This window comes from Myotis yumanensis, unplaced genomic scaffold (assembly GCF_028538775.1).
Source record: "Myotis yumanensis isolate MYYU_CA2020_CCGP unplaced genomic scaffold, mMyoYum1.0.hap1 SCAF_3, whole genome shotgun sequence".
Taxonomy (NCBI): domain Eukaryota; kingdom Metazoa; phylum Chordata; class Mammalia; order Chiroptera; family Vespertilionidae; genus Myotis; species Myotis yumanensis.
The window spans coordinates 208,275,054-208,294,148 of record NW_027223754.1 but is presented as its reverse complement, the minus strand read 5'-3'; the positions used below and the strand labels follow the sequence as shown (position 1 = coordinate 208,294,148).

The 19,095-nt window shown below is 42.8% G+C and overlaps 1 protein-coding gene and 1 pseudogene across 4 annotated transcripts in view; one reads left to right on the top strand and one right to left on the bottom strand.

Annotated features, from left to right (window-relative positions):
- Positions 1–18,747, top strand: part of FAM227A (family with sequence similarity 227 member A) — a 58,025-nt gene extending 39,278 nt beyond the window's left edge. For 3 of the 4 annotated variants that reach the window (XM_070411126.1, XM_070411125.1, XM_070411128.1), the window contains 3 exons: positions 655–795; positions 9,499–9,600; positions 16,925–18,747. In XM_070411126.1, the coding sequence (XP_070267227.1) occupies positions 655–795; positions 9,499–9,600; positions 16,925–17,051 (370 nt within the window). In that variant the 3' untranslated portion in view covers positions 17,052–18,747. Of the gene's footprint in view, positions 1–654; positions 796–9,498; positions 9,601–14,999; positions 15,056–16,924 lie in introns of all 4 variants that reach the window. The other variant, XM_070411127.1, reaches the window with a different exon arrangement.
- On the bottom strand, positions 15,334–15,478 carry LOC139007906 (small nucleolar RNA SNORA48; annotated as a pseudogene).
- Positions 18,748–19,095: the final 348 nt, after the last annotated feature.

Sequence of the window (19,095 nt, the reverse complement as noted above, 5' to 3'; positions counted from 1 at the left end):
TGTGGTAACTCAACCCTCCGCACGCCTTAGGTCAGCGGTTCTCAACCTGTGGGTCTCGACCCCTTTGGCGGTCGAATGACCCTTTCACTGGGGTCGCCTAAGACCATCCTGCAAATCAGATATTGACATGACGATTCATAACATTAGCAACATGACAGTTATGAAGTAGCAACGAAAATAATTTTATGGTTGGGTCACAACCTGAGGAGCTGTATTTGAAGGGCCAGAAGGTTGAGAACCGCTGCTAGGAGCTATTATTCCCATGTGGAGGTGAGTACTCGGCGTGGAGAGGTGAATTCATTGGCCCCAGGTCACACAGCAAGTGCAGAGCTCTGACTTGAATTCAGCCGCCCTCCAAGCTCACACTTCAGCTTCCTTCCGGGTGGTGGATCCCTCGCCGCCTCCTAATTGGAGGATGTGTTCCTTGGGTCAAGGGCCGCCCATTTTGCTCTCTGTTCCCAGGGCTGCTGGGACCTCAGTCACACAGCAAGGGCTGAGCTGCTGCTCCGCGATTAGCTCTCTGTTCATCAGTTTCTCTTGACAGGTGTCATGAATGAATATGTAAATACTTGCCTCTCTTTACCTACGAAGATAGGAGAGAAACGTTCATACGGGCTCTGTAGTCTTTTTCCCTATGTGTCTTTTCTCCCACAGGGAGACGAAGAATTTAGACCAAAGACAAGCCGATAAAAGAAGGGCAAACCGCACATTCATCCCACCTCCAGCCTTTTATGAGGAAACCCTGGAAAAGAAACCTAAAGCCAACCAGGAGAAGGAGACCGAATTTCTTCTAAGGTTTGTTCAAAAAAAAAAGATCAGGGGAAAAGTAGAAATCTGAGCAATGTAAGAATTCTTAATGGAAAAGTACATCGAAGTTCACTCACTCTTCTGTGCCCTCAGTTCTCATTTTTAAAGTACTCATGGTGGCAGAAAGAGTTGCCAGTGATTTTGTACTTCCTCCGTGTCAAGTGTTTGTTCTTTCTCAGATGCATGGGTCAGAGCTCTTTGGTTGCAAAGGCCAGGAAACCAGCTCAAACTAGCGTGAGCAGGAAAATCTAGTGGCTGCAGTAACCAGGCAGCCCACAGGTAAGTTGGCTACAGGCACGTTGGTCCTAAAGGCTCAATGATATTTTCAGGATCGCTTAGCATAACACTCTCCAGGTCCCTCCATGCTGTCTCAAAGGGTAAGAGATCCTTCTTTTTTTACTGCTGCATAGTATTCCATGGTGTAAATGTACCACCGCTTTTTTATCCACTCATCTACTGATGGGTACTTGGTGCTGTTTCCAAATCTTAGCTTCTAAATCTTAAAAAAAGATAATTTCACCCTAGATGTTTTGGCTCAGTGGCTAGAGTGTCAGTCTGTGGACTGAAAGGTCCCGGGTTTGATTCCAGTCAAGGGCACATGCCTGGGTTGCGGGCTTGATCCCCAGTAGGGAGTATGCAAGAGGCAGCCAGTCAATGATTCTTTCTCATCATTGATGTTTCTATCTCTCCCTCTGCCTTCCTCACTGAAATCAATAAAAATATATTTTAAAAAATAAATTATCTTTTTTTTAAATACATTTTTTATTGATTTCAGGGAGGAAGGGAGAGGGAGAGAGAGATGGAAACATCAATGATGAGAGAGAAACATTGATCGGTTGCCTTCTACCCGCTCCACACACTGGGGATTGAGCCCAAAACCTGGGCATGTGCCCCGACCGGGAATCAAACAGTGCCCTCCTGGCTCAGAGGTAGATGCTCAACCCCTGAGGCACACCAGCTGGGCTTCTTTGTTATCTTTTTAATGTCCGTAGGATCTGTAGTGATGTCTCCTCTTTCATTTGTAAGATTAGTAATTTGTGTCCTTTCTTTTTTTTCTTCTTAGTTAGCAAGGCTAGAGGCTTATCAATTTTATTGATCTTTTCAAAGACCCAGCTTTTGGTTTTGTTGATTTTCCCTATTGATTTACTATTTTAAATTTTATTTATTTATGCTCTAATTTATTTGTTTTTAAATTTTTGAACAGTTGGGTTTATTTTGACAGCAAATGTGAAACTCATGCTTTAGGCAAGAGTACTACAGTAATTATATCAGGAATAGATGATTTCATACACTGTGCTCTAACTTTTTTTATTCTTTTCTTTTGCTTACTTTGGATTTAATTTTTTGCTCTTATTTTTCTAGTTTGCTCTTATTTTCTAGTCAAAACTTAGATTGATTTTAGATCTTCTTTGGCAATATCTATTATATAAAAAGCCTGTGGTCATCACACCATCATGCCTTAATGACCAATCAGCAGGAAGCTGCATGCGTGGGGTGGGCGGGGCTGCATGCACAGTGAGGCGTGTGCAGGTGGGCAGGGACTTGACTCTGGAGGACTTGGCAGGAGGTGTGGGCGGGTTTCTGGGTCCCGCCTCCCGCCATGGGACTCTTTCTGGGTCCCTGAGCCACAGGACTCTGGGTCCTGGGTCTCACATGATTTTGCGCGCTGGGCCCTTAGTATGTATATAATGCTATAAATTTCTCACTAAGCACTGCTTTCAGCATCCCCCAAATTTTAATAAGTTGTATTTTCATGTTCATTTAGTTCAAAGTATTTTAAAGTTTCTGTTGAGATCTCTTCTTTGACCCACGTGTTACTTAGAAGTATGTTATTTAGAACAGTGGTTGCCAACCTTTTGTACCTCACAGACCACCAGTGGTCCGAGGACCACTGCCTGGTGACGGCTGATTTAGAAGCACGCTCTTTCTCTCTCTAGATCAGGCCCATGGCTTTCCCCCATCTCCTTCCCCCAGGCGTGTTTTCTTTGGCTTTCTTTTTCCTAAGCTCCAAGGACCCTTCTTTTGCCTCTGTAGCTTGTTTCCTGAGCCCACGCAGCCCAGCTGGCTCACTTCTTCCAGGCTCACTTCTGGCTCTGTGACTGTCTAAATCAGCGGTTCTCAACCTGTGGGTCGTGTCCCCTTTGGCAGTCGAACGACCCTTTCATAGGGTTCACCTAAGAGCATCCTGCATATCAGATATTTACATGATGATTCATAACAGTAGCAACATTACAATTATAAAGTAGCAACAAAAATAATTTTATGGTTGGGTCACAACATGAGGAACTGTATTTAAAGGGCCAGAAGGTTGAGAACCACTGGTCTAAATAAACTTTTACTTGTATTTGGCGGGGGAGGTATGTTATTTAATCTCCAAGTATTTGGGGGCTTTCCAGTTCTCTGTTATTGATTTCTATTTGATTCCATTTTGGTCTGAGAACAGACATTGCATGATTACTGTTCTTTTAAATTTTTTTTTAAATCCTCACCTCAGAATATATTTTTCCATTGATTTCCAGAGAGAGTGGAAGGGAGGGAGGAGGGGGAGAGAGAGAGAAAAAACATCTTTTTTGTTGTTTTTAATATATTTTTATTGATTTCAGAGAGGAAGGGAGAGGGAGAGAGAGGAGAGAGAAACATCAATGATGAGAGAGATTCATTGATCAGGTGCCTCCTACACCGCCACCCCCACCCCCCCACCCTCGCCCTGGGGATCAAGCCCGCAACCCTGGGATGTGCCCCTGACTGGAATCAAACCCGGGACCCTTCAGTCCGCAGGCCTACACTCTACCCACTGAGCCAAACCAGCTAGGGCAGAAACATCTTGATCAGCTGCCTCCTGCACCCCCACAGAAGCTGGGGAACCTGCAACTGAGGTACAATGCCCTTGACTGGGAATCGAACTTGCAACCCTTCGGTCCATGAGCCGATGCTTTAAGCACTAAGCCAAACCGGCCAGGGTTTAATTTCTTCAGGTATATTTTTTGGCCCAGAATGTAACCTGTCATGGTATATGTTACAGGTAAACTTGAGGAGAACATATATTCTACTGTTGTTGGGTGGTGTGGTCTATAGATAACAATTATATCTAGTTGATTGATGGTATTGCTAAGTTCAGTTATGTCCTTACTGACTTCCTGCCTGCTGCACCTGTCATATTCTGATAGACAGTGTCAAAGTCTCCAACTGTGTAGTGGATTCATATATTTGTCCTTGCCGTTCAGTCAGTTTTTGCCTCATGCAGCTTGATGTTCTATTGGTAGGAGCATACACGTTAAGGATTATGTCTTCTTGGAGAATTGACCTCTTTATCATGATATAATAACCTTATTTATTTATTTATTTATTTTTAAATATTTTTTTTATTGATTTTTTACAGAGAGGAAGGGAGAGAGATAGAAAGTTAGAAACATCGATGAGCTGCCTCCTGCACATCTCCCACTGGGGATGTGCCTGCAACCCAAGTACATGCCCCTGACCGGAATCGAACCCGGGACCCCTCAGTCTGCAGGCCGATGCTCCATCCACTGAGCCAAACCGGTCTCGGCTATAATAACCTTATTTATTCCAGATAACTTTCCTTGCCTTAAAGTCTGCTTTGTCTGAAATTAGTATAGCTACTTCTGCTTTCTTTTTTCTTTTCTTTTTTAATTAAATTAATTTTTTATTGTTTAAAGTATTACATATGTCTCCTTTTTCCATGATTGACACACCAGGACAAGTTGAGAGATCTTTTTTTGTTATTTTGTTTTATTGCTTAAAGTATTACAAAGAGTATTACATATGTCTCCTTCCCCCCCCTTGACATTCCCTCCCCTACCCCCCAGTGTCTTGTGTCCATTGGTTATGCTTATATGCATGCATACAAGTCCTTCGGTTGATCTCTTACTCCCCCCACCACCACCACCACAACCCTCCCCGGGCTTCCCGCTGTAGTTTGACAGTCCGTTCAATGCTGCTCTGCCTCTGTATCTATTTTTGTTTATCAGTTTATAGTGGTCTGTATTATCTATAAATGAGTGAGATCATGTGGTATTTTTCTTCCATTGACTGGCTTATTTCACTTAGCATAACGCTCTCCAGTTCCATCCATGCTGTTGCAAATGGTAAAAATTCCTTCTTTTTTACAGCAGCATAGTATTCCATCGTGTAGATGTACCACTGTTTTCTAATCCATTCATCTACTGATGGGCACTTAGGCTGTTTCCAAATCTTAGCTATGGTAAATTGTGCTGCTATGAACATAGGGGTGCATATATCCTTTCTGATTGGTGTTTCTGGTTTCTTGGGATATATTCCTAGAAGTGGGATCACAGGGTCAAATGGGAGTTCCATTTTAGTTTTTTGAGGAAACTCCATACTGTCTTCCATAGTGGCTGCACCAGTCTGCATTCCCACCAGCAGTGCATGAGGGTTCCTTTTTCTCCACATCCTCTCCAGCACTTGTCGTTTGTTGATTTATTGATGATAGTCATTCTGACAGGTGTGAGATGGTACCTCATTGTTGTTTTGATTTGCATCTCTCGGATGATTAGTGACTTTGAGCATGTTTTCATATGTCTCTTGGCTTTCTGAATGTCTTCTTTTGAAAAGTGTCCATTTAGGTCCTTTGCCCATTTTTTGATTGGATTGTTTATCTTCCTTTTGTTAAGTTCTATGAGTTCCCTATAAATGTTGGACATTAAACCCTTATCGGTGATAACATTGGCAAATATGTTCTCCCATGCAGTGGGCTTTCTTGTTGTTTAGTTGATGGTTTCTTTTGCTGTGCAGAAGCTTTTTATTTTGATGTAGTTCCATTTGTTTATTTTTTCATTAGTTTCTAAGGCCCTAGAAGCTGTATCGGTGAAGAAATTGCTTCGGCATATGTCTGAGATTTTGTTGCCTTTGAATTCCTCTAGTATTTTTATGGTTTCCCATCTTACATTTAAGTCCTTTATCCATTTTGAGTTTATTTTTGTGTATGGTGTAAGTTGGTGGTCTAGTGTCATTTTTCTGCATGTATCTGTCCAATTTTCCCAACACCATTTATTGAAGAGACTGTCTTGATTCTATATTCTTGCCTCCTTTGTCAAATATTAATTGAGCATATTGGTTCGGGTCAATTTCTGGGCTCTCTATTCTATTCCATTGATCTATATGTCTGTTCTTGTGCCAGTACCAGGCAGTTTTGAGAATAGTGGCTTTGTAATACAGTTTGATATCTGGTATTGAGATCCCACCTACTTTGTTCTTCTTTCTCAGGATCGCGTCAGCTATTTGGGGTCTTTTTTTAATTCCAGATGAATTTTTGGAGAGTTTGTTCTAGGTCTGTGAAATATGCCGTTGATACTTCTGCTTTCTTTTGATTAGTGTTAGCATGGTATGTTTTTCTCCATCAATTTACTTTTAACTGCGTTCTCCTTTTTTTATTATGATTATTGATTTTAGGGAGAGAGAGAGAGAAACATTGATTGGTTATTTCACTTATTTATGTATTCACTGGTTGATTCTTGTCTGTGCCCTGACCAGGGATCGAACCTGTAATCTTGGTGTATGGGAATGATATTCTGACCAACTGAGCTACCCAGCCAGGGCTTAACCCTATTCTCTTTTAAGAAACATTTCCAGAAGTCCCAGACATTTCCACATATACCTCATTGCTAGAACATTCTACATGACTACAACATCTTCCTTTTTAAAAAAATATCATTTTATTTTATTTTATTTTATTTTTTTAAATATATATATTTTATTGATTTTTTACAGAGAGGAAGGGAGAGGGATAGAGAGTTAGAAACATGGATGAGAGAGAAACATCGATCAGCCACCTCCCGCACACCCCCCACTGGGGATGTGCCCGCAACCCAGGTACATGCCCTTGACCGGAATCGAACCCGGGACTCCCCAGTCCCGAGGCCGACGCTCCATCCAGTGAGCCAAACCGGCCAGGGCAAGAAAATATCATTTTAAAAAGCATTTTGAGCCCAGCCAAGTGGCTTAGTGGTTGAGCATTGACCTATGAACCAGGAGGTCATAGTTCAATTCCCGGTCAGGGCACATGCCTAGATTGCAGGCCCAGTGTGGGGCATGCAGGAGGCAACCAATCAATGATGCTTTCTTATTGTTGATGTTTCTATCTCTTGCTCCCTCTTCCTTTTTCTATGAAATCAATAAAAATCTGTTATTTTAAAAAAAAAGAAGCACTTTGAGTCCAGCTGGTGTGGCTCAGTGATTGAGCATCAACCCATGAACCAAGAGTTCACCAGTTCAATTCCTGGGTAGGGCACATGCCTGGGTTGTAGGCTCGATCCCCAATGAGGGGGGGGCAGTGCAGGAGGCAGCCAATTGATGTTTTTTTCTCATCAATGTTTCTATGTATCTATCCCTCTCCCTTCCTCTCTCTCTAAAAATATCAATAAAACATTTTTAAAAATTCAGCTTGCAAAAAACAAAAAACTATTCTGAATGCTCTTTTATAATTATATAATTACTAGAGGCCCAGTGCACAAATTCGTGCACCAGTGGGGTCCCTCGGCCTGGCCTGGGGGATTGGGCCGAAACTGGCTCTCCAACATCCCCTGAGGGGTCCCAAATTGCAAGAGGGTGCAGGCCAGGTCAAGGGACCCCACCAGTGCAAGATTGGGGCCAGGAAGGGATTCGGGAAGTTGGCCAGCCAGGGAGAGACCGTGGGAGGGCTTCAGAGCATGTCCAGCCCACCTAGCTCAGTTCCGATTGACCAGACACCAGCAGCAAGCTAACCTACCGGTCAGAGCATGCCCCCTGGTGGTCAGTGCACATCATAGCAAGCGGTTGAGTGGCCTTAGCATATCATTAGCATATTACGCTTTGATTGGTTGAATGACCAACCAGTCGACCGGACACTTAGCATATTAGGATTTTATTATATAGGATTACTATTTTATAATTTTGTTGAGGTATAATTTACTATAAAATCTGCTCATTTTAAGCGTACAGTATTTTTTTAGTAAATTTGTATAGTTTTGCAACAATTACTACAATCTAGTTTTAGAACTTTTTTTATCACTCCAGAAAGATCCTTATGCCCATTTGTAGTCAAGCCCAATTACCTCCCCCCTTTTTCATAATCTCCCTGGAAGTACCATATTACATTACCACTTTATTTCAAGGGCCAGATATTAGTCACATTAGTTTCAAAGAAGGCTGGAAAATATAGGTGTTTTTATTTATTTTATTTTAATTTAATTTAATTTAATTTAATTTATTTTATTTTATTTTTTTATTTTTATTTTATTTTATTTTATTTTATTTTATTTATTTTATTTATTTTATTTTTTATTTTATATTTTATTTTATTTTATTATTTTATTTTATTTTATTTTTTATTTTATTTTATTTTAAATGGGCTCATTGATATCTTAAATAAAAACTGACTCCAGCCCTAGCCAGTTTGACTACTCAGTGGATAGAGCATAGGCCTGCAGACTGAAGGGTCCTGGTTCGATTCCGGTCAGGGGCACATGCCTGGGGTTGCAGGATCAATCCCCAGTAGGGGGTGTGCAGAAGGTTGCTGATCAGTGATTCGCTCTTACTATTAATGTTTCTATGTCTTCTTTCCTCTCTGAAATCAATAAAAATATATATTTTTTAAAAAAACTGACTCGATTGCTAAAGAAAAAGGGGAGAGTGGATGATGGGTTGGTAACTAACCATATCTACCACAGATAGATGGTGTTATATTCTTTACTTTAGAAATGAAGTAATCAGATCTTAGTGAGTTGAGAAATTTAACCAAGGAAACCTTGCAGTCGTAAACCTTCTAATTTAAATTTTCCTTCAAACCAGAAAAAGGCCACAATGTTTTGATAATAGCAATTTAGCCTGAGACCCACCTGTTTGAGCCACGAAATCTTATAGGATCAATGGTGGCTCATTAGCAGTCTTTTCGATATTTATTTTAGATTCTCAGAAGTATAAAAAGCCAGCTCAGTCGAATTCACCAATATGATTGTTGTTCCCTCAAACTTGACTAGCCTTCAACTACTTCTTAACCAAGCTAACCCCTTGAAACCCCGCTCAGGGGTCACCTTCAGGAAGTCTCCTTGACTTGCCTACTCAGGGTACCCAGCGTGTACCCTGTGCTTTCCTGATCACACTCCACAGAGCATAGCCTGCTCTAGTCAGAGTTTTGTTTGTTCATCTCCTAGATTAAAGACTTGTTCTCGAGGTTGGGAATTTTGTCCTAGCTGACCTTGTTTTCCCAGGGTCTAGTCTAGTGCCTGGCACCCAACAGGTCCGCAGTCAGTGCTTAGAAAATGAATGAGGGAGCCCTGGCCAGGGAGCCTCAGCTGGTTGAGCATCACCCTATGCACGGAGAGGTCACCGGTTGATTCCCAGTCTGGGCACATGCCCAGGTTGCGGGCTTGACCCTGTTGGGGGCGTGCAGGAGGGAGCCTATAGATGTGTCTCTTATTGATATTTCTCTCTCTCTCTCTCCCCCTCTCCCTTCCTCTCTCTAAAAAATCAATAAAAACATATTTTAAAAAATGAATGAGGGAGTCATTGCAGTGTGTTCCACACTCTGCTTCAGTTGTTTGCTATTGCCAACGTTATTGATTGATTTGTAAACTTTTTCTTTCAACACCTATCAAGGTTCTGGTGACAACTTTGAAGAAATCACACTGAATTTTTGAGCTGATTTGTGTTGATGTCTTTTTTGTTTTCCCACAGGAGGGAAAAAGAGGAGGAAGAGAGACAGAGACATAAGTTATATGACTCTTCCTTGCCACTTTCAAGTCATCATGAAAGCTCCTATGATGATTCTGATTTCAGGTAGGTAGAACAACAATAGGAGAAAACGAAAATTGTGGCCAAAGACTGAAAAATAACAATAATGATTCCCAGGAGAGAGGAGAGAGTTCATTATAATTTTTTGTAGGCTGAGTGAAAAACAGGAATGAGGAGTTTTTTACTTGGGTGACTACATTTATTGATGCATTTAGTCTTTTACCCATTTTTTCATATTATAACTGATAATTATAACTAATAATATTAAATTATAATATAACTAGTGGCTGATGCATGAAATTTGTGCACATTAAAAGGGAATTAATTAGAGAGTCAAGTCCCCTCACACCTGTGCAGGCCTCAAAATCACTTGAGACCCAGACCCAGCTGGCCCCACCCCCACGGAGCAAGACCCAGACCTGGCCAGCCACAGCCCCCCCCACCCCACCCCCCACCGCAGCGTCACGTCAGTGCTGGGAGGGGACACACGCAGACAGCATCATATCCCAGGCCGGGACGCATGCAGGATGGGGACACAGGCAGGCAGGGTCACGTCCCAGGTCAGGGACACAGGCAGACAGCGTCACATCCCTGGCCAGGGATGCAGGCAAGCAGCTTCACCTCAGCACTGGGTGTAGCATTAGCACTGGGCAGGCCTGGGCGTGCCCCACTGGGGGCGGAAGTCCCCACCCCCTAGCTCCTGTGCCTGCACAACCTGTTGACTGGTTGTGATTCAGACACCGTTAGGACCAATTAGCATATTACCTCTTTATTAAATAGGATAATGACTACCATTTATTAACTGGTTACTCTGTGCCAAGCATTAAGCTAAACAGGTTAGGAACATGGCCCCATGTTAACCTTTATAACAGCCAGGTATAGTGGAGATCACCCACTGTGTTTCTACAGCAGCGGGCCCAGGTGCGTAGAGGCTTCACAACATCCCTGCAGGAAACACTGGGTAAAAAACAGTAGCTCAGACACAGTCCCTGTCTTCAGGGGCTCACATCTGTTAGAAAGAAGGTGGATGTATCAGCAAGTAAGTTCCAGAGGTGCTGTTCCACAGAGGGGACAAAGACGGCAGCAGCCTGGAGCCACACGGAAACACTGTAAAGAAGTGTGCTTGACCTGAGTAGGCACCTGCCAGGCAGAAGGCAGGGGATGAGAAAGGGCTGGTGGCTCAGTGGGTGGAGCAGTGGAGGCAAAGGCTCCAAAGCAGGAGGTCACGGAGGTCCGTGAGCGGCTTCAGGAGAGCCTGGAGATGATCCCTGGACAAATCATGAAGGGATTTCCATGAAGCACTTGATTTCCTAAGTCGTGGAGTCACAGAAAGTTATCAAACAGGGAAACCGCATGGCCATAGCTGGACTTTAAAAGTCTTGATGTGCCCTCGCTGGTTTGGCTCAGTGGGTAGAGCATTGGCCCTCAGACTGAAGGGTCTTGGGTTCAATTCCAGTCAAGAGCACATACCCTGGCCCTGGGTGGGGTGTGTGCGGGAGGCAACCACATGTGTCTCTCTCACATTGATGTTTCTCTCTCTGTTTCTCCCCTTCCCTTCCACTCTCCCAAAAAATCAATGAAAAATTATCCTCGGGTGAGGATTAACGAAGAAAATAATAAAAAAAGTCCTGATGGCAGATGGTGGTCTTCACAAAGGGAGGATATATGTATTTTGGGGGATTTGCAAAGTCTCCCATAAAGATTTACCTCTGTGTGGAACCCTAGCTATACCTCTTGACCAGTAGTCCCCAAGCTTTCTTGATCTTGTCTCTCTCAGTAAAATATTTATGAGAATTCAGCCCCTAATAATACATTAATTATTTAGAAATTATCCTATCTAATAGAGGAAATATGCTAATTGACCCTCATGCTGTCACAAAGATGGCGGCATCCACGGCCAATAAGGAGGGAATATGCTAATTGACTGCCCGCCCTCAAAGATGGTGGCGCCCACAGCCACAAGATGGCAGCACCCAGTCCCCTCAGCGCCGCCGGGGTGGCAGGCACGTGGCAAGGCCAGGCCTGCCCCCAGGTGGGCCCAGCCGCTCCGCACGCCTGCCTCTGGAGTCCCCAGTCCCCTCAGCCCCCCAGCCACCCAGGGCCGCCCAAGGCTCAGGTAACCAGGGCCGCCCGAGGCTTGCACTGCTGGCAGTGGCAGCAGCAGAGGTGTGATGGGGGCGTTGCCTTCCCCTGATTGCCGGGTCACCTCCCACCCCTGAGGGCTCCCAGACTGTGAGAGGGGGCAGGCCATGCTGAGGGACCCCCTTTTCAGTGCATGAATTTTCATGCACCGGGCCTCTAGTATATATATGTAGGTGTCCCCTCAAAATGTATACATACTCTGAATTATTATAAAGTCAGTGTTTATTAACATACAGTTCATTTTCAAAATTTAAAAGAATCTATAGAAATAAATAATTTTTTTTTGTCATCACGTGTTTTCAAACTGATGACCTTTCTGGTCTAGGCACTGCTTATAAATAACATGAAGCAATGGAATCATAAGAATCAATTTTTTCAATATTTGCACACCCTCAATTCTTCAACTTGTTGCCTGTTTTGTACCGTAAACTTTATCTTTTATGTATCTCTATAAAAAAGTCTAGTAGATAAATTTTCTTTGTTCAAAGCTTAGTCTGGCTTCACCCATTATTTCAAATCAGTTTAACCGGAAAAGGAGTGAAAATTAAGTGAGTTATCAGTTGTTAAAGTGTGTACACGCTTTTGGGGACACCCTATTTATATATATATATAGTATGTTATATATTAGATATAAATATATATTTCCATACTAATATAGTATATATACTATAAAACATAGAGAAAATAGAAATTAAAAATGATGCGATAATAATACATAACTAGAATTTCCAATATCTTTACCTTTATAATGGCTCTGCTGTGGACCTATCTGTGGTAGAGATAACCACTTGGGACCAGCCCCCACAGGTAAATATCAATAAGGTAAAGGTTTCCCCCACAGGAAAAGATGAAGCAGTAGAAGGAGCTTTAACTCTAAAAAGATCTGGGGTTTCGAATCTGCTGCGCCCCCTCTGTGACTTTAGGTCAAGTTACAAAGTTCTCTTGGCCTGTTTCCTTGGCCTTAAAGAGTGTGGCTGGTTGTTATGTATAAAAGAGCTAACCCATTTGAAGAGCCTGGCATAGAAACTGCCAATACGAATAGTCATTATATTATTTTCCCCGAAAACTGCTCCATTCCTTACTGCAAAGCCTTGGGCCTCCTGTTGGAGAGCCTGGGCCAGCTCACGCGTGGGGGCAGCCCATTCCCTGCTCACTCACCGCTGGGAACTGAAATGGCGAAACTCCAGAAAAGGCACAAGTTTTACCCGCAGGGAAGCGCCCTCACGCTCCAAAAGGCACCTTCAGACAGCGTACAGCCGGGTCCAAAAACATCCTCCTAGACACCGCTACCGAAGTCACTGAGGATCGGTGACCCCAGCCCTCTAGGGGCCTGAAGAAGAGCAGACTAGCTCCTCCTGTTGCAGATACCGAGAGACATTGAGGACAAGTGGTCTCCCCTGTGCTGACCACACTCCATCAGTGTCCCATTAACGTCTCAGAAAAGTCCCCGGAGGTAGATGTCATTGTTCCTGGTTTTCAAAGGAGGCAGCTGGGGTCCACTTGAGTCGAGGCAGGCTCCTCGGATGCCTCTCAAATACCCATATCTCATCAGGCTACTCTTTTGCTTAAAACCTAGTTTCTCCCCATCCCCTAAGGAACCTCGGAGTAAAATCCAAACTCTTAGACATGAGACCACCATGAGGTGCCCCTACTCCTCCCCTCTTTCTCCACCCACCACCTCTCCAGCCAGATTGAGCCCCTGCAGCTGCCCTAAGAGGCCCAGCTCCTCCTGCCTCCAGCCCTTGCTTGGGCCAAGCCTCTTCCTCTGCAGGAAATGCCCTTCCCCTCCCACTCGGCCCTCCTTCCCCAGCCGGCCCTGCTGCTGCTTCAGAGTCAGTGCAGAGGACATCTCCTCCTCCAGGAAGCTTTCCCTGACAACACCCGCCCCTCCCCCCAGAAGGTAAGGTCAAATTCTTCTCCTCTAAGCTCTCAGGTTTTTTATAACATGAAAACTCACTGAGCCCAAAGCAGTGCAAGGAACTGCATTGGAACATTCTGGGTTGGGCGATCAGAGCAGACCCATTTTGAAGAAAGCAGCCGGTCAGTTGTTTCACCGAGTTACTGCTCTAGGGCTGAGCAAGAGGCAGGCTGCACGCGCAGATGGAATAAGAGTCAAGGAGCAGATGCTGACCCATTCAGGGCGTTTTCCGGAGCTCTCACCGCCCACATTCTACCATCTGTCGGGGACAAGGCAGCCAGAAGTCATAGTGCTCCTTGCAGAAGTCCATAAAAATCTTACCATTTTCAATTCTGGCACCCAGTAAAGGACAACGGACTAGCACCATGGTCAGCAAACTGCAGCTCACGAGCCACATGCGGCTCTTTGGCCCCTTGAGTGTGGCTCTTCCTAAGCCTTAGGAGCACCCTAATTAAGTTAATAACAATGTACTTACCTATATAGTTTAAGTTTAAAAAATTTGGCTCTCAAAAGAAATTTCAATCGTTGTACTGTTGATATTTGGCTCTGTTGACTAATGAGTTTGCCGACCAGTAGCATAACGTGAATTTTTAGTATATCTGCAAAGTTTGGTATCTTAAATTAAAATATCACCTAATGTGTTAAGAACTCACAGCGAGCCCTGGCCGCCTGGCTCAGTGATTACAGTGGCAGCCCTTGGACTGAAGGGCCGTGGGTTTAAGTCCAGTCAAGGGCAGGTACCTCGGCTACAGGCTCGATCCCCATCACATGCCGGAGGCAACCAGTTGATGTGTCTCTCTCACATCCATGTTTCTCTCGCTCTGACTCTCCCCCTCCCTTCTACTCTCTCTGAAAATCAATGCAAAAAATGTTCTTAGGTGAGAATGAATAACAACAACAAAATCACAACTAATGTTTTACTTAATTATAACTTTTTCTTATTCATTAGTTGCTATCACCTTGAGCAGTGGCATACAACAGAGTTTCCATAGCGAAAACTCACTCAGTGCTCGGCCAGGGCCTTACTCTGCCCTGAGCATGATCCGTGTATTATTCAGTTCTCACAGCTTTCCTGCGAGATACGGGATGTCATTATTCTCATTTTACACCTGAGGCTTGGGGAGGCTTAGTGACTTCCTCAGGCTCCCTCCCTCTCTTCCTTTCTTCTTTTCTTATCAGTCCTCACCTGAGGATATGTTTATTGATTTGAGAGAGAGAGGAAGGGAGAGAGAGAGAAACATTAATCAGTTGCCAGGGATCAAAGACTCTCTAACCAACTGAGCCACCCTGCCAGGGCTGGCCTAATCTTAAGAGAAGGCCTAACAGATAAACTTAATATGAAGAAAGTTTTATGAGTTGTTTTGTTTTGTTTTGTTTTTTAAAGAAACAACCACTGATACTGACTTAGAGCTGTATGGTTTGGACTATGAAACCTTCCAGGTTAGTAGGAGCTTATAAATACTATTATTTTTAACATCCATTTTACAATGGAAGAGGAGACCAACCGGTTCAGTTCATTTTAACAAGTATTCATTGCTCTTTCCTCTTCCTTGAACATGGTATAGACCAGTGATGGCGAACCTTTTGAGCTCGGCGTGTCAGCATTTTGAAAAACCCTAACTTAAGTCTGGTGCCATGTCACATATAGAAATTTTTTGATATTTGCAACCATAGTAAAAAAAAGATTTAGATTTAGATATATTTTTTAAAAAAATTTTTTATGTGCCTCAGGCATGAAACAGCTCTGGCCACCGACACAGGCATCAAGCTAGGATGAACTGAGGACTGTACATCTGCTTTGCCCCTGACTGATATAAGAGCAACACCACCAATCAGGTGTCTCCTTGCCCATTGCCAGGGGGTTGATTTATATTTTTGATATTTATTTCATATATTTAAATGCCATTTAACAAAAATCAACCAAAAAATGAGTTCACGTGTCACCTCTGACATGCGTGTCATAGGTTCGCCATCACTGGTATAGACACTGTTTTTAACTGGCTAATTCTTACCTGACCCTTAAAGCCCAGCTCAGGCATCACTACCTGTTTTGTAGTCTGTGTCTGTCTTCCTCTCTGTACTGTAAGTCTCCCAAGCTCAGACACTTTGTCTCATTCAGCATTGAATAACCTGCGCCTGCTCACGTGGCAGCACATAGTAGGGATTCAGCACATTTGTAAAATGATGATGATAACGGTATGTACAGCATAAAGTTGTTAGGAGGATTAAACTGGTTAAAATTTTTAAAACAGAATAGTGCCTGATGCAGAGTAAACATAAGTGCTATTTAATAGTTCTACAAAGCTTGTTCCAAAAAATTGCACTCCCCTGGACCCCTTCCCATTCCCCACAAACAATACTTTCCACTTTCTTAACAGATTATTTTAGTATTTGATTTCCTTTTTACGTCTTAATTCCATGCTGCTCTGCTCCTTGATTTTTCGGTGTTAGGCTTTATCGAGTTCTCACTAGGAAAGGTGAGGACAGGGCTCTCTCTCACACGCACACACTTCCCATCTCCCACCCTCCCAATGTGTTTCTGCTGTGGGCTCATTAATCAGCTTTATTATACCATCAATACCATTGCCATGAGCCACTGAGTGTACTATGGTTATTTTTCTTTTCTTGCAAAACTATTTGCTATCCCTGGAACCAAGTCTCTCTCTTTTTTAATCTGCCTGTTTTCTCCCCCTTTTTTTTTCTTATGTACTTAATCGTAATTTATCTCCAAATTCCACTTGGTTGCATAAATCTCCTCCCAGTACATTCAGACACTTTACAATTCAAGCACGTCAAACTTAAACAAGGCATGCGGCCCGCTGGCCGCGAGTTTGACATGCTTGCATCGTCAATCAGCCTCACCTTCTGACCTGCTTCCCTCTGGGCGGTTGGTTTCTAGCTGTTTATGTCATCCTGGGGATTCCCTTCTTCATTCTCTAGATCACACTGGCTTTTAACACTCCGGTGTGGGGTGAATTTCCCGCCAAAATATAAGCTGGCGCGGGCAATTATTTAGTGCCATAAAGTGTTCTCTACTTACAAGGGATTTTTATGATACCTATTACCCCAATGGGTATGAAACGGTTCGCATACGCAGGTAGGTATCTTTGTGAACGGCAAACAAACAAATATTTGGTAATACGCAGTTACAATCGGCCCGAGTTTACACGTTTCCCGCACTCCACCGCAAATCTATGAACCGAGTTAAGACGGCTCCCGCGGAGTACGCGCAATTCACGCGAGCCGACTTTAACTCGTTTCCCCCACTCCAAGTGTTAATCTGTTTCCATTTGTGTCTTTATGGTTCAGCCACAGAGAAATGAGCAAGTCGAAAGCAATGCAGAAAAAGACAGCCCCTAACCTTCTGGCCAATCTGGAGGAATCCTTGGCCAAGAACTGGGAGAACTTTCGGGATGAAGCCTGCACATGGGCTTAATCTAAAACAGAAACAAGACAAACAAAAAATAATACTTCAGCACATCTAGTCATTCCCAGTCGTGGGAAAAAGAATATTAAAGTTCACTCCTACCCTGGGCCAAAGTCAAGATGTAAAGTGAAGTTAATTCACCTCCATTCATTCATTCATTCATGCATTTACTTACTAATTTTTTGATTCACTTGTTTTTAATGACACCATGGAATATATAATATTATTATGTACCATAGTAATCATAGGAGACATCATTTTATTGAGCACCTACTATGTGCTGAGTGCTCTGTTAAAGTGTTTTTAAACATTATCTCTGTTACTCCTCCTGTGCCCCTCACCCCACCCCCGAGATGGTACTGTTACCTCCATTTCTCCTAGGAGGACACTGGGGCTTGGAGAGGTTGAGCAAACATTCAGTAGGTGTCTATTCAGTGCCATGCCTGCATTTGTCACTGTGGAAACAGAGATGAATAAAGACCCAGTCTCAGCCCTAGCTGGTTTGGCTCAGTGGATAGAGCATCAGCCTGCAGCCTGAAGGGTCCCGGGTTCAACTCCGGTCTTATCTTGCCCTGCATGTGATTATCTGTTTCTGTATCTATCTTCCCTATGAGATTTGTGCCTTCTTAAGAACAGATCTGTCTCCATCTCCATTTCCAGCAGAGAGCTGAGCCATGTGTTTAATAAATGGTGCTTATATAAACTGTCATGCGCATGCCTGTTTAGGTAGCTACGTGCCAACTTTGGAGTTTTTCAAACTTGGAAATAAACCTAAATAAATGAGAAAGCCCCAAATGACTGATATATATGTGTATTACTGTATTTGCCTGTATACTCCTCTGTGGCCCCAACTAGGGTTTGTATCTTGTTTGTTGAATTCCTAGCACCCAATACCTAGTACAGAATCTGACAATCTTTTGAATGAATTAAATATGTGTAAGGGGAGATGTACCCAGTGAAATTCTTTTTTTCAGGATGACCCTTCATTCTTTAGTTCTCTACTAGAGGATTTCTCAAATTTGAGCTCTTTAAACTCTAAGATTATATATCTATAGGCATCAGTTTGAGGAATCATATGCATCTGTTGATTATAAGGTGGTTGTCCACAGAGGGGCAATAAGGTGTAATGGTTTAAAATTCAGATCTTAACTGTAATCCCACTGCCTGTTGTTGTTTTTCTTAGAATATCATAAAAACGACAGAAAACTTTTTAATTTTATGGAGAATTTGTTGCCTTGCTGAAGGATTTGAGAAACTGTAAAAACTAAGTGATACAATTACTAATTGACAAAAAAGTTCTGGATTGCCCTGCCTCTATATCTAGCACTTTCATTATTTTACTGTTCAGATTTAATTTCTTGCTCCATCTGGAATTTATTCTGGTACAAGGTGTGAAGTATGGTTCCAAATTTATTTTCCTTCCAGATGACTACCTAGTTGTTCCACCAACATTCATTGGACTCATCACTTCCCCACTGATTTGAAATGTCACCACAATATTCAGAATTTTTATCTGATATGGAAGACATCTTTTTTTCTGATTTGAATGGCATCAGAATGAATTTTAATTACCACGGGGTTTTGCCCTACCTGGTTTGGCTCAGTAGATAGAGTGTTGGCCTGTGAACTGAAGGGTCCTGGGTTCGATTCCAGTCAAGGGCACATGCCCAGGATTGCGGGCTCAACTCCCAGCAGGGGGTGTGCAGGAGGCAGCCATCATGATTCACTCTCATCATTGATGTTTCTATCACTCTTTCTCCTCTCCCTTCCTCTCTGAAATCAATAAAAATATTTTTAAAAAATAACACGTTTATTTATTTAAACATTTAAAAGTTTTATATAACCATCAATATCATATTGAAACAAGATTAAAACATTAAAACATTTAAAAGTTTTATATAACCATCAATATCATATTCAAACAAGATTTTTATCCTCACTTCACAAATTTATTACAGGCTCCTTTCAGTTTCTTTAAGTGTACTGCACACAACCTTCAAATATTATGAGCATTTCTCTCTCCCAGCTGTCACTACACCAAACTACATATGTT